The sequence below is a fragment of the Puma concolor genome, chromosome A1 (assembly GCF_028749965.1).
Source record: "Puma concolor isolate L17-30 chromosome A1, mPumCon1.1.hap2, whole genome shotgun sequence".
In the NCBI taxonomy this organism is placed as follows: domain Eukaryota; kingdom Metazoa; phylum Chordata; class Mammalia; order Carnivora; family Felidae; genus Puma; species Puma concolor.
In genome coordinates this window covers 223151753-223166690 of record NC_141667.1, presented here as the reverse complement: position 1 = coordinate 223166690, position 14938 = coordinate 223151753, and the positions used below count along the sequence as shown (strand labels likewise).

Here is a 14938-nt window from a genome sequence, read left to right as displayed (position 1 = left end):
AAAAAAATTTTTTTAAAGAAATAAAGAGACAAAAAAATCAGACACTTAAATATAGAGAACAAACTGATGGTTATAGATGAGAGGTAGGTGGAGGATGGGTCAAATAGATGAAGGGGATTAAAAAGTACATTTATCATAACGAGAGCTGAGGAATGTATAGAATTGTTGAATCACTATATTGTACACCTGAAACTAATATGACACTATATGTTAATTATACTGGAATTAAAAAAAAAACTTGTTCCTGCAGCAGTTATTAGTAAAATATCCATGTCCCACCACCTCAAAGCAGTTGCAAACTTCCCGAGGTTTCTTAGGGTATTCGTGTCCCTTTATCCCTCACTTGGCTCAAGTGCTTCAGCCCCTTCACAGATTAGTAAAAACGGAATCCCAGTGGGACTGGTCCTCAAAGGAAAGAGAAGCATTCAAGCCAAGGTGGCTGTTAAACAGGTCCAAGCCTTAGGTGTTTGTGTATAGGGACAACCATTTGAATGGATGCAGCCGGTCACCCAGAAGGGGTTTAGATGGAACTTGTAGCAATGGCAAGGGCACAAATGCATACTGTTAGGTTTCCAGTCACAGTTACGGAAAGAAGCTGCAATGTGGTATTGCATTTTAGAACACCTGTGTGCTACTTACCAGGCCTTACAGCAAGTAGAAGACATGACTAAAAGAATCCCGGTGACCATTCGCATTCAGTACCCTAGAGCAGGATGGCTAAAGGATACATTTCAAGAGTCCAAGTCAGGCATTGCCCAAAAATCCAGACTGTAGCCAAATGGCATGTCTTCTTGCAACAACATAGTACCCTGATAAACATCCCTCTTATTGTAGATCTGTACTCCATTCTTGGCCTTGTGACTCATGTCACCTCTGAAGGACAGCCATTAGCTAGCTGAAGCAGCAAAGCCACCGCAGCTGCCACTCTTTATGCAGAAAGGAGGTGGACCGATCCCTGAGCGTGCCTGTACATTGAAGAGTCAACAAGAGGTGACCCCTGCACCTTGACAGCTATTGCCATCCAACCCTCAACTGAAAGTATCTGGAAAGATTCTGGCACTGGACACAGTAGCCCACTGCAGTGAATTGCAAACAGCATAGATGGTATTGTTCCATGAGCCTGATTCCACTGTTCTATGAATAGATAGCTGGGAATCTACAAGGGACCAGCCATTGCCTTCTCCAATGGGAGGCACAGGACTAGATGGTGGCAGGGTGACCACTTTGGGAAACAACATGTAGAACTCCAATGCACATGAGGTAAACATTACTGTTTACCATGTAGATGCACACACCCCACCTGGTAACCGACAGGCTGATGAATTGGGCTGCATCCACCTCCTAGAAGACATTCCAATGGAAGACACTGCCACCTGGCTACACAACATGAGAAATCGAGGACAACAGACGTTGTGGGCCATTGCTAAGAACTGGGGCTTGCTGCTGCATTACAAAGACATTGCAACCATCTGCCAAGAAGGCCCAACCTGTGCCCAGGATTGACTATGACCTTTACTGAGAGACACCAGACAGATAGTGGAGAGGGGGGCACCCCATTCAGAGATGGCAGATTGACTATATTGGTCCCCTGCCTCTGATGGCTGCTGTTACGTTTTGACATGTGTGACACTTATTCAGGACACCTGCAAGCCAACCCCAGTAAATGTACCACACAGAGGGCCACCATCTGTGGCCTGGAACAACTGTGTGCTGCATACAGGGTGCCCACTGACTCTGACAGCAAACAAGGCTCCCACTTCAGAGGACATGAAGTGCAAGTGCGGGCAAAAGCTCAAGACGTCCATTGGCATTTCCATCTACCATACAATCCCACCCCAGCTGGGTTGATAGAATGCAGGAGTGGCCTGTTGAAACAACTAACTAGAAACCCATTCACTGGCCTTTTGGACACATCACCTGTAAACAGCTATATGGACATTAAACAAACATGTACATTCCAGTCGACCCAGTGCTTATACTCATGCAAGGGCCTGATGTCACCCTTAGAAATATAAGTAGACAGCATGCAGGAAAGATGTTCTTTGCTGCAGGTAGGAACACAAGGGAACCTTTTACTGCCCTTGCCACAAGATATATTTACAGGGGAACATGTAATTGCCTGTCCCTGGAAATGGCAAATAAGTCCACAGTGTTTTGGGTTTTTGGCCCTATAGGGATAGGGATAGAACAGGTCCTAACCATCACCCCATTTCTTCACCCCACTCCACTGAAAACAATGAAAACATCCCTAGGTCTCTCATAAAAAAGGGACACTATCATAATTGCCTTATGGAGCATTGTTTTACCCCCATAACCTTTTCAGATTTGACCCACCTTGTAGCAGAAGGGGAACAAACAATTTGGTACTGCAAACCTGGAGCTAAACTGCAGCCAAGGGTGGGGTTATCTCAGAACACCACCACTTCCTGCATTCTATTAGACAACTGGGACTTTCCTTTTCTGGTGCCTACTCAACAGCTTACTTTTTGCCCTTAGATTCTGCATAAGAAACCTGTTTACTGAGTGGGCCCTGACTATAGCTTCTCTACAGAATAAGACCAACTGTTGGGTGTATAGTGAACTCCCCCTATCAGTGACCGTGGGCCTCCTCTGGGGAATCCAAGCCACCAACCTCAGCATTTGGGAAGGCTTCTACCCTTGGTGTAACACCTTTAGGGCCCCTACCCGGACTGACCCATATTCGCTAAGTGTTCAGGCTTCCCACCCAGGAAGACACAAAGGACAAACTTTTCCAATTGATATGGGAATAAATAAGACTCTGCCAATGGAATATGCCATTGGGATGGCTTGGGATGATTAACTGCAACCCAGGTGCAAATTATGGGAGTGGCCCCATGGTGCATAGTGAGGCACAACAGGACCACAAATGCTATAGGTCATAACGTAGGATGGACATGCACACAACAGTGCAATTAACACTGTACTCATCACTGCTGATACTTGGCTGTGGAAACAACATGCATCCGTTCCTGTGGGTGCCTTCCTCTCTCTGTGGGGATGGCTCTGGACATGTGGTACTCATGGCTGTCCCTACTTAACCTATAACTAGACTAGGTGCTGCACCTAGGGGTGGCCCTACCTGCCAGGCTGTATACTCACCCAGTTACAGAAGAAGCCTACCAACTGGGAGGTGGTCAGGGCCCGATATAGAACCAACAGATCATCTTGATGGTTCCATCCCCTGTCCATTCTCTCCCCTCTGTGGCCACAACTGACATAAAATGGTGGGTACAGACCTTAGCCAAATGCATGGTTGCCACCTTTAATTCCACGCATAAGGTAATCATCCTCCTTACCGGGGAGGGTTTCCAAATGAGAAAAGTAGTTCTGCAAAGTAGGATGGTTTCTGACATATGTCATCATCAAGGCAGATTGCAGCACGCATATACCTGACTATTCCACATCTCTCAAGCCATGGCTAGTTTAAGCACAGATATTAAAGCTATTGATTCCCTGGACACTGGTCTTGTTAGTGCTTGTTTAAATAAAGCACTTGCCTTCTTCCTGGAAAAATGGTTTTTGTAGTTTCTTAGCTATTTGTGTTCTATTATTTGGATGTTGTGGCTTATACTGTTGCTGTGGGATTTGATTGCAGGGCACCTCAGCATACCTGGCCCCAGGAACATCATGGAAGAGGAGCACGTAAAGAATGTACAGGCCATTCAGGGTGTGCTGGGATGGAGTATATGGTACATGCTGGATAGCTAGTTCATGCAAGCATAACCCAAATGCCTGTTAATCACTATCTTGAGAATGTAGAGATCCCATCCTCCCTCCATATTCCTATCAAGCAGAATATGCAGAAAAAATGCTGTTCAGTGTTCAAAGTCAGGGGCTCTGGGGCACCTCCCTTATAATGAAGGGTGTCCTGGTGGCAGGCCTCGATCTCCTCAAAAACACTGGCCATGCAAGGAAGGGAAGGACCAGTGGTGGCTGCGGATACTTAACTGACTGATCCGCCCAGGTGGTGATGCCCCAAGATTCAGCAATTCTATTCCTCAGTATTCACCAAAGATAAGTGAAACTTATGTCTACACAAAGCCTTGCTCACAAATGTTCATACCACATTATTTGTAACAGGCCCAAACAGGAAATAATACAAATGGCCATTAATGACTGAATGGATAAGAAAATATGGTTATGTTCAAATAATGGCATACAAGTCAGGAACAAAAAGAGACTACTGACACATGTATTAATATGGTTAAATCTCCAATACATTATGCTACATGTAAGAGGCCAATTTTAGTTGGCTACAATTGTGCTCAAATCCATTAAATAACATTCTGGAAAAGGTAAAACTATAAGGACAGAAAACAGATCAGTGATTGCCACAGGGTGGGTTGTAGGAGGAGCTGAACACAAAGGGACTTGAGAAATTTTAAGGGCATGTTAGAATCATTCTATCATGATTATGGTGGTGGTTACATGAATGTATTAGTCAAAACTCACAGAATTGCCGCAAAATGCATGAAATTCATCACATATAAGTATCTTAAGTTAAAAAAATGTCTTAGTGTGCTGTAAATTATACTTTAATGTGTGAAAAGTGTACTGTTTTCAACAGGCTAGTAAAATCATGGAATAAAATAGATTCTGGAAGCAACATGTAAAGATTCATAATATAATAGAAAGGGATTTAAAAATCATTGAAAAAGATAAATTTTTTCAATAAAGGGTTAATTGATTCAACCAAACTCATTGAATGCCTACTATGTGCCATGGAACTGCTTTAGACACTATACAGATAGCAATTAAAATAGAAAAAATTTTATTCCTTTATTGTGCTTGCATTCTTGTTGTGAAGATAGACCATAAATACAGTAAATAAGCGAGTATCATCGTAAGTTATAGGGTGATAAGCACAGTAAAGATAATTAAAATGGGGCAAAGAAAATGGAGGGTGATGCAATTTTGACGTGGGAAAACTAGTAGTCACGTGGGAGAAAAATAGATTCCTACACTTTATACCTTAATGCAAAATAAATTCTGGGAAGATGTTTCATTTAAATGTAGAAAATAATTTCAAAATATAGTAGAAATTTTGGTGTATATATGAAAATCTTGAGTAGATACTTTCTAAGTATGACCCTAAAGGCATGAATCATAAAGTATAGATATATTCTATTGCATGAAAATTATAAGTTTCTGTATAGTGAAAAGCTAGAGAAACTGGGAAAAATTACTTGCCCTATATAGGATATAATAAAGATCGATATATTTAAGTTTTCAATCCAACAACAGAGATACAAAACACAATTTTAAATGGGCAAAGGTATTTTGCCAATAAAGAAATTCAACTCTATGAAAAAAGTATGTCAAAGAGATGTACATTAGAACAAACATATTTACTAATATTGATAAGATCAAAGATGACTAGTGTGGGTAGGGAGGAAATGCATACCTCTGTATCTTGGTGTAGGAGAGCTTATCAATATCAATAGCCTCATAAGCATTTCTTCTGACACAGAATTCCACTTCTAAGAACTTATCATAAGGAAATGATAACACACAGAGATTTGGTCTCAAATATTTGTCACTTTTTGCAACAGTAAAAGTTGTAAACCATGTCCAGCAATATCTATTTAAATAAATTATGGCACATCTATGCCATGACAAATTTATTACACAGCTGTTAAAAATGTTAAAGTAAATCAACTCAGCTATTGGCAGAACCTCAGTAAAAATTTTGAAATGTTAAAAATATATAATCAAATGTATATGTGTATTTTATTAACCTGGAAATATATTCATAATACATCACTAAGGAACAAATGTATTTTTAAACACATATAAGCATGGCAAAAATAAACTATTGGGACTACATGAAAATAAAAAGCTCTGCATAGCAAAGGAAACAATCAACAAAACTAAAAGGCAACCTATGGAATGGGAGAAGATGTTTGCAAGTGACATAGCTGATAAAGGGTTAGTATCCAAAATATGCAAAGAACTTCTACAACTCAACACTAAAAAAAACAAGTAATCCAATTTAAAATGGGCAGGAGATATGAACAGACATTTCTCAAAAGATGACATACAGATGGCCAACAGACACTTGAAAACATGCTCAACATCCCAAGGCATCAGGGAGATGCAAATCAATGAGATAATACCTCCCACTGTCAGAATGGCTGGAATCAATAACACAAACAACAAGTGTTGGTGAGGATGTGGAGAAAAAGGAATGCTTATGCACTATTGATGGGAATGCAAACTGTACAACCACTCTGGAAAACAGTATGGAGTTTCCTCAAAATATTTAAAAAAAGAACTACACTGTGATCCGGTAATTGCACTATAGGGTATTAGCCCAAAGAATATGGAACACCAATTTGAAAAGATATGTGCACCCCTATGTTTACTGCAGCATTATTTACGATAGCTAAGATATGGAAGCAGCCCAAGGGTCCACTGATAGATGAATGGATAAAGAAGATGTGTATATACATACAACGGAATATTATTCAGCCATAAAAAGAAATGAAATCTGCCCTTTTGCAATGACATGGATGGAGCTAGAGAGTATAATGCTAAGTGAAGTAAGTCACAGAAAGACAAATACCATATGATTTCACTCCTATGTGGAATTTAAGAAACAAACAAAGGGGAACAAAGAGACAAACCAAAAAACAGACTCTTAACTGGATTACCGGAGGACAGGTTGGTGGGAAAATGAATGACCTAGGTGAAGGGGATTAAGAGTACACTTATCATGATGAGCACTGAGTAATATATAGAACTGTTCAATCACTATATTGTACACCCAAAATATAACACTGTATGTTAAGTACATTGAAATTAAAAAACTTAATAAAAAATGAATGTAAGCATGATACCTTATCCATAAACAAAACATGTATAAAGAACCTAAAATAACAGGTTTCAGAAATTAAGAATTACTATTTATGGGTAGATTTATTGCTTGTCTGTATTTTCTGATTTTCCTAATAGAACTTTTGTTGTGTTATTTTTGGCTTTTAGCATACAACTTATTTATGGTGCTTTAGTTTTAAAAACACTTTTACACCTATTATTTACTTTTATTATTAGTTTTTAATTATGTAACACCCAGTAGATAGGTACTGTAGATAGAAATGTACCAGTTTACAGATGGATGATCTAAAGTTTAAAGAGATTTAGTGAGTTCCCAAGTGCGAGGTGAATCTTAGATGCCAAAGCCGAGCATTAATTTCAGCTCCTACTCCAAATCTAATAACACCTCCCTGGCTGAAAACACCAGTGTATCTCACAGGGATTAATGCAAATACCAGTATCTATGCAATAAGTGTTTGCAATTTAAAAAACAAAACAAACAAAACCCCACTTTATTTTGTTTGGAGGAGGTAAGAAGGAAATGCTTGCCTTGCTCAGTCTATTCAAAATTTGCCCCTCTCTTTTTTTCCCCTTTGCGTGTTTTGTTTCTTAAATTCCACAAAGGAGTGAAATTGTATGGTATTTGTCTTTCTCTAACTGACTTACATTGCTTAGCATTATATTCTAGCTCCATCCATGTCATTCAAATGGGAAGATTTCATTCTTTTTTATGGCTGAATAATATGAATAATATGAGTAATATTCATATTATGTAGGGGTGTGTGTGTGTGTGTGTGTGTGTGTGTGTGTGTGTGTGTGTGTGTATCTTCCACATCTTCCTTATCTATTCATCAATCAATAGACACTTTGGTTACTTCCATAATTTGGCTATTGTAAATAACACTGCTATAAACACAAGGGTGCATGTATCCATTTGAATTAGTGTTTTTGTATTCTTTGGGTAAATACCCAGTAGCGCAATTGCTGGGTCATAGGGTAATTCTATTTTTAACTTTTTGAGAAACTTCCATACTGTTTTCCACAGTGGCTGCAAACAGACTTTTAACTGAGGGGAGGTGGGTTACCAGAGGGGAGGTGGGTAGGAGGATGAATTAAATAGGCGATGGGGATTAGGGGTGCATTTGTCATAATGAGCATAGAGAAATGTATGGAACTGATGGATCATTGTATTGTACACCTGAAACTAATATAACACCATATGTTAACTACAGTGGAATTAAAAACTTAAAAAACTTTGCCTCAGTCCTGGGCAGTCTTATTGCAGAAAATGTATAGCTAATATCAAGACCTAAAATTTAATTAAATAGCAGAGTTTACTCTTCATTAATGGCCCATGATAAAAAGTCGTAGAAAATGGAAATGAATTCACGGGTAGCCTGGAGTACTATTTGGATTCATTAGTTTCCCCCTTATTTTCCATGTAATCTTTGTCTAGATAGCAAACAAATTCCAGCAGTGACCAGTTAATTTCCTCTTCAGCACTACTCACTCTCCAACATATTGGCACAAGCTGCTAAATGGTCAAATAAGTGGCCAAGAGGAAAGCAGAAGAAAAATCTCATGAATATTTCTGCAGTTCCAACACATGTGATTCTAAGAACGTATTGTTACCTTGCCATGGATACATAGTAAAAATGCCTTCAGGTCAAGTGCAATAGGAAGTACTTACTCTCAGGGAGATTACTCAGAAACAAGTCAAAATTAACAAAATTCCAGTGAGCATGAAGAGGCCTTTAATCAGAAAAATGTGTTCACTTGTGTTCTGGGTCCCATTTGCTCATAGACAAAATTAACAAAACTGGGAACCAGAATATATCCAGAAAAAAAAATGAGAAAGGAACACAACTAAGGAATAAGTAGAATTCTGCAATCCTCTGTTAAGAAGAAACTTTATAATAAAATTAGTGTCTATTCAGAATATTTTCACATTTTTTAACTAGATGAACATTTATTTGTGAATGTGTGAAAATAACTCTTTCAAGCATGGTACTTACCTGCAAATTGAAGTTGAGTCATTGTTGTGTACTCTCCCTCTCAAACATTTTGATACCTTTCCATAGTTCTCTTTTGCCTCAACACAAGCTCTACCTTTGCAAAGATAAGAGATCCACTGATGACCCCCCTCCTCCAAACTTCAAACTGACTTACTCATATGAATTGAGAAAGCCAATGTCTTCATCATCATCATCATGGAACCTGGAGAGTCGTTCCATTATACTTTAACCACCAACAAATGCAAAAACATGTCATTAGAAATTTGCTACATGGACGAGCGTTGAGAAAATGTATTTGAACAAGAATTCCTTGAATCTAAAGGATATAGCAAACATGACTTAGCTCACTGGATGGCCTAAATTTTTAGGAAGAATTTTAGACTTATTGTCCAGAAGACTGTATTCTCATGGATACTTCCAAATCTCTCTAGTTTTCTCTTCCCCTCCCCCATCCCGTCTCTCCCTCAATCCTACCCTCTACCTCTCTCCTTCCCCTTCCCTCCCGCACCCCCCACTTTGTTTCCTTTCTGTCTCTGCCTCTTTCATCCTCTTTGTCTGTCTTTCTTGGGTGTGCGCTCGCTCTCTCTCTCTCTCTCTCTCTCTATGTATATATATATCACTGATCCAAATAAATGACATCAGTAGTCTTTAATGCACCATCGTTGAGAGGTAAAATATATCACAGTAGTCAAATACTTCCGATGCCACTTTATTCAAGTCAGTGTGAAGGATTAAAAATGTACATAGAGCTAAGTGAGTTCATAGACTTACTTTTTTTGGTTGAAATTGATACATTTGCTATAGAATATATAAACTAATTGAACTCTTAAAAATATGTCAATTAGTTATTTGGAATCTGAGTCCCTCCCACCACCTTCTACTCTTCACATATCATGGATAACTTGGATAGGATGTACATAATTGTTAGAAACAAGGACTTCATAACTAATTTGACCTCATAAACTTTAGTATACCCCTTCCTCTCTCTGTATATATTTATATCTCACCTTTCCTTGGGCGCTTTAACACAGGTTACTCTTTTCAACTCACTTGAGTCATAGCTAAGGGATTTAAAATGCACATTGTAAGACTCCATGTCTTTCTAGACTAATTTTTAAATGCAAATTAGTGTCAATTACTCTAGATTTATAATCTGGCTGACCTAAGAATATAACATCCTAATCAGTTCATTGAAACCAGGTATATAATATTTCCCTAGAAACTAACTTTACATGTTTGTAATGAAAATCTTAGTCCTGTAGAAAAAATTAATAAAATCAAGTTTATGTATACTTCTTTTAATCCCCAAATATAATACCATTTTGTGGTTAAATTTGCTTCAAATTCAACCTCAGTCTGTAGATACTAATCTTGCTTGCCCTTGTAATTTTGTCTTAACTCCCTACACCACCTATTAACTCTTCAAGAATCATAGAGGTCTTTCCTGCACCTCAGAAAGGATCAAATAACTCCTGACCTGAGTTAGGGGCTGCCTCCAGTGTGATAGTGGGTTTGGGGTACCACCCTCACATGGTGGCAGCACTCTGGAGGGTAAGAGGCATATCCAGGGTCTACAAGCTCCATTTTTTTCTGCTGAGGGTTCCTCTGCTCCCTGTCCACTGCTGATTCCTCCTTGCTCCAAATTCAATTCTGTCCTCTCTTGGCCCCATACACTCAGGGGGTATGTCATCTCATACCTGGGCAATTTCATAGTTTCCTAAGTGTTTTGGCTGCTACAAAAAGTAACAGACTATTTCCTTTTATGACCTGGTCTCCTTGCCCCAAATAGACCCAGAAAAGAAAGTTACATTCTGAAGCTTGCAAAGACTTGAGATAAAGTGTCAAAGAAACTGTGTATTGCCATGAGCACTTTCCTGAATGAACTTCACAAATCTCAGTATCTCCCTTCCTCTATCTCCATGTATTTCTATCTCACCTTTCATCAAAGGGTCAACACCAGTTACTTTTTTCCCCTGACTTGGGTCATTGCTAAAGGATTAAAAATGCACATTTTAAGACTTCACGTGTCTCTCTAGATTTGTTTAATTTTTATATGAAAATTAGGTACAATTTGGCTACAATTTGTACTCAAGTGGATTAAAAACAATTTAATCAGCCTTTGATACCTGGCATTCAATGTTTCCCTACAAATGAGGCTTTATATGCTTAAAATGAGACTCTTACTCCTGTGGACAAAAACTTAATAAATCAAGTTTGTGTACATTTTCTTGACTCCTGAATCTTCTCCTTGCTCCAAAATGGGTTTATCTCCTCTCTTGTTCTACTTTATTTTTTTAAGCTTATTTATTTATTTTGATAAAGAGAGCACGAGAGAGCATGAACAGGGGAGGAGAAGAGAGAAAGAGAGAAAGACAGAGAATCCCAAGCAGACTCCATGCTGTCAGTGCAGAGCCCAACACGGGTCTTAATCCCAGGAACCATGAAATCATGATCTGAGCAGAAATCAAGAGTCAGATACTTAACTGACTGAGCCTCCCAGGTGCCCCTTTGTTCCGTTTCCGTTAGAGTCTCATACATGGGGCATTTTGACAATTTCCTAGGGGTTTGGGTGGCCACTAGCTAGGGCTGACAAACAGGAGAGGAATAAGATGCATCCCCTCATGACCTGTTTCTCTTTTATCCAACTCTGTCTAAACTGGAGACAAAGTCACTTTTGTATGCCACAGTAATTTGGAAATGGTGTCAAAGACTCTCAGTGTCTTCTGGAAAATAGTATGGAGGTTCCTCAAGAAAATAAAAATAGAACTACCCTACAACCCAGTAGTTGTACTACTAGGTATTTATCCAAAGGATACAAACATGCTGATTCGTAGGGGTACATGTACCCTAATGTTTATAGCAGCACTATCAACAATAGCTAAAGCATGGAAAGAGCCCAAATGTCCACTGTTTGATGAATGGATAAAGAAGATGTGATGTGTGTGTGTGTGTGTGTGTGTGTGTGTATATATATATATGTATATATACACATACATATACACATATATGTGTATATATACACATACATATACACATATATGTGTATATATACACATATGTGTGTATATATATATATTTATATATATATATTTGAATATTAGTGACCAAAAAGAATGAAATCTTGCCATTTGCAACAACGTGGATGGAACTAGGGTGTATTATGCTCATTGAAATAAGTCAGAGAAAGACACGTATTATATGATTTCACTCATGTGGAATTTAAGAAACAAAACGGATAAACATAGGGGAAGGGAAGCAAAAATGAGATAAAAACAGAGAGAGAGACACAAACCACAAAAGACTTAAATGCAGGGAACAAACTGAGGGTTGCTGGTGGGGTGTCGGGTGGGGGATGGGCTAAATGGATGGTGAGCATTAAGGAGGGCACTTGTTGGAATGAGCACCGGATGTTATGTGTAAGTGATGAATCACTAAATTCTACTCTTGAAATCATTATTATACTATATGTTAACTAGGATTTAAAAAAAAAACAAGGAAGACACAGAAGGAAAAAAAAAAAGACACTGTAATGTCTTGAATGCTCCTGAAAATGAACCTCCAAATCTCAGTCTCTCTCCCTCCCACCGTCTCTATATGTGTCTTTATACATGTATAGTTCTGTTTACATCTCTATTTATATCTCACATTTCGTTGATGATTTCACCAGAAGTTACTGTTGTCAGTTCACTCAAGGCAATGCTAGGGGATAAAAATGGGACAGAGTCAGACACTACATGATATTCTACATTAAATACTTCAGGTCAGTTAGTTAAAATTACTCTCCAAATTACAAGATAGTTAACTCTTTTAAAATTTACATATAAATCAGTTATTTGAAACCTGGTATGTCGTTTCCCCCTAGAAATGAGGCTTTTTGTCTTTGTAATGAATACCTTGCACCTGTCAAAAAAATTAATGACTCAAGATTTAGGTACAGTTCTTTACTACTGAATCTGACTCAATGTGTAACATTCTTTTTGGGTGGGATTTATTTTTTTACCTCGGCGTAGGAATACACCTCTCTTGACCAATCTAATTTCCTCATTTGCAAGTCTTTCCAACCCATCTGTGCTTTTTAGGAATCATGGATGTCTTTCCTGCCCCTCAGCTAATATCAGATCACTACAGGTCTGAGTCAATGGCTCTATCCAATATGATGGTAGGTCTGGGCTTGGGGCACCCCCCAGCTGCAAATGGTGGCAAACATACACAGATCCAAGTCTATAGGCTCAATTATTTTCTGCTGAGGCACCCTCTGCATCCTGTCCCCCCGTGTGTTTGCTGTTTATAATTTACTAGTATTCTCCTTCCTACCCTAGTACAGACTCAGACACAGGCAATCTGAAAATTTCCTATCAGTTTGGCTGCTCATAACCGAGGGTGAAGACTGGGGGTGAGAGAACGCCTTCTATAACCCATTCATCTTTCTTCTACCTTGATTCAAAAACCCTTGATTCTATATTACATATAGAAGCTTACCATGAGAAGACTTTACAAACAATATCAAGAGAACTGTGTATCCCCACGGGGAGTGAGCATCCCAAATCCCATCCCAAATCCCAATATGTGTGCGTACAGACACATATTTATGTATGTATTCATCATAGCTCACTTTGCATTGGAGAGTCCTTTGGAGGATACTGCTGTCCATTCACTCATGGCAGTTCTAAAGGATTAAAAGTAGACATAGTTAGACACCACATGACTTCTAGACTTACTGATTTAGTTCAAATTGGTTACAATTACTCTTGAACTTATAAACTGGTTGATACTTAGAAAATTTGCCTGCAAATTAGTTATTTGAAATCCAATATCTCATTTTTCCTAGAAATGAAGCTTTATATGTTTGCAATATGTATTTTAGACCTAGCAAAAACATGAGTGATTCAAGAGTTAAGTACAGATCTTTTCTACTGATGCTGGCTCAGTGTGTACCAGCCTTTCATGGTGGAAATTATTTCAATTCAACCTCAATTTGCAGGTATACATCCTTCTTCCCTCCCAAATGTTCTGCTTCTCAAGTCCCTCCTTCATCTCCTTTTACCACTCTTGCCTTCTCTGCCCTCAGATAGTGTCAAGTAACTGCAGGCCTGAGGCAGGGGCTCCCTCCATGTGACTGTAGGTTTGGATCTGGGACAGCAGCCTCATATGGTGGCAGAACTCTTGGAGGGTGAACGATCCAGGTTCAATTAGCACCTTTCTTTCTGCTGAGGGCTCCTCTGTCCCCTGGGTACTGGCACCTCCTCTTTAGTCTTAGTAGGATTCTGTTCCCTCTTTACCCAGCCTAGTAAGACTCATACATAGGCACGCTGGAAATTTTCAAAGGTTTTGGCTTCTAGACACTAAGAGGAGGAAGGATTCCTCTTAGGACCTGCTCCTCTTTGATCCAAACAGATCCAAAAAGATAGGAAGTTACCTACAGGTGCTACAGTGAGAAGATTCAGAAACAAAGACACCGTATTGTCATGGATGATCCTGAGAATGCATTTGGAAACCTTATCCCTTTCGCTCATAGTATTTGTTTTTGAACGTGTCTTTGTGTGTCTGTGTGCATATAAATGTATACATACATATGTGCATATAAATATATATTTATCTTTATTCATTTATATCTCACATTTCACTGGTGAATTCCTCATAGCCATCTGATTTCGATTCAGTCAGGGCCGTGCTAAAGGATTAAAGAGGTACATAATCAGACACCATGTGTAATACTAGACTGACTTTCCTTCATTTAAATAACTATAATTGCTCTATACTTATGAACTCGTCAGTCTTTAAAAATTCATGTATTTACCACCTAATTGAACCTGGTAGGTCATTTTTTTTAGTAGAAATGAGGCTTGGGGTGCCCCTGGGTGACTCAGCTGGTTGAGCGTCTGACTTTGGCTCAGATCATGATCCCATGATTCCGTGAGTTCAAGCCCAGCAATGGGCTCTGTGCTGACAGCTCAGAGCGTGAAGCCTGCTTTGGATTCTGTGTCTCCCCCTCTCTCTCTGCCCCTCCCTCCCCTGCTCATGTCTATCTGTCTCTCAAAAATAAACATTAAAAAGATTTTAAAAAAGAAAGAAAGAAATGAGGCTTT

The 14938-nt window shown here is 39.0% G+C and overlaps 1 protein-coding gene across 5 annotated transcripts in view; it reads right to left on the bottom strand.

The window, feature by feature from the left end:
* LOC112860835 (phosphatidylinositol 3,4,5-trisphosphate 3-phosphatase TPTE2-like) overlaps positions 1-14938 on the bottom strand; it is a 199435-nt gene that overhangs the window by 94480 nt on the left and 90017 nt on the right. For all 5 annotated transcript variants that reach the window (XM_086712927.1, XM_086712941.1, XM_086712949.1 and 2 more), the window contains 5 exons: positions 14470-14523; positions 13465-13518; positions 12498-12551; positions 9860-9913; positions 9007-9075 (listed from right to left, as the gene is read on the bottom strand). In XM_086712927.1, the coding sequence (XP_086569053.1) occupies positions 9007-9075; positions 9860-9913; positions 12498-12551; positions 13465-13518; positions 14470-14523 (285 nt within the window). The remainder of the gene's footprint in view (positions 1-9006; positions 9076-9859; positions 9914-12497; positions 12552-13464; positions 13519-14469; positions 14524-14938) is intronic.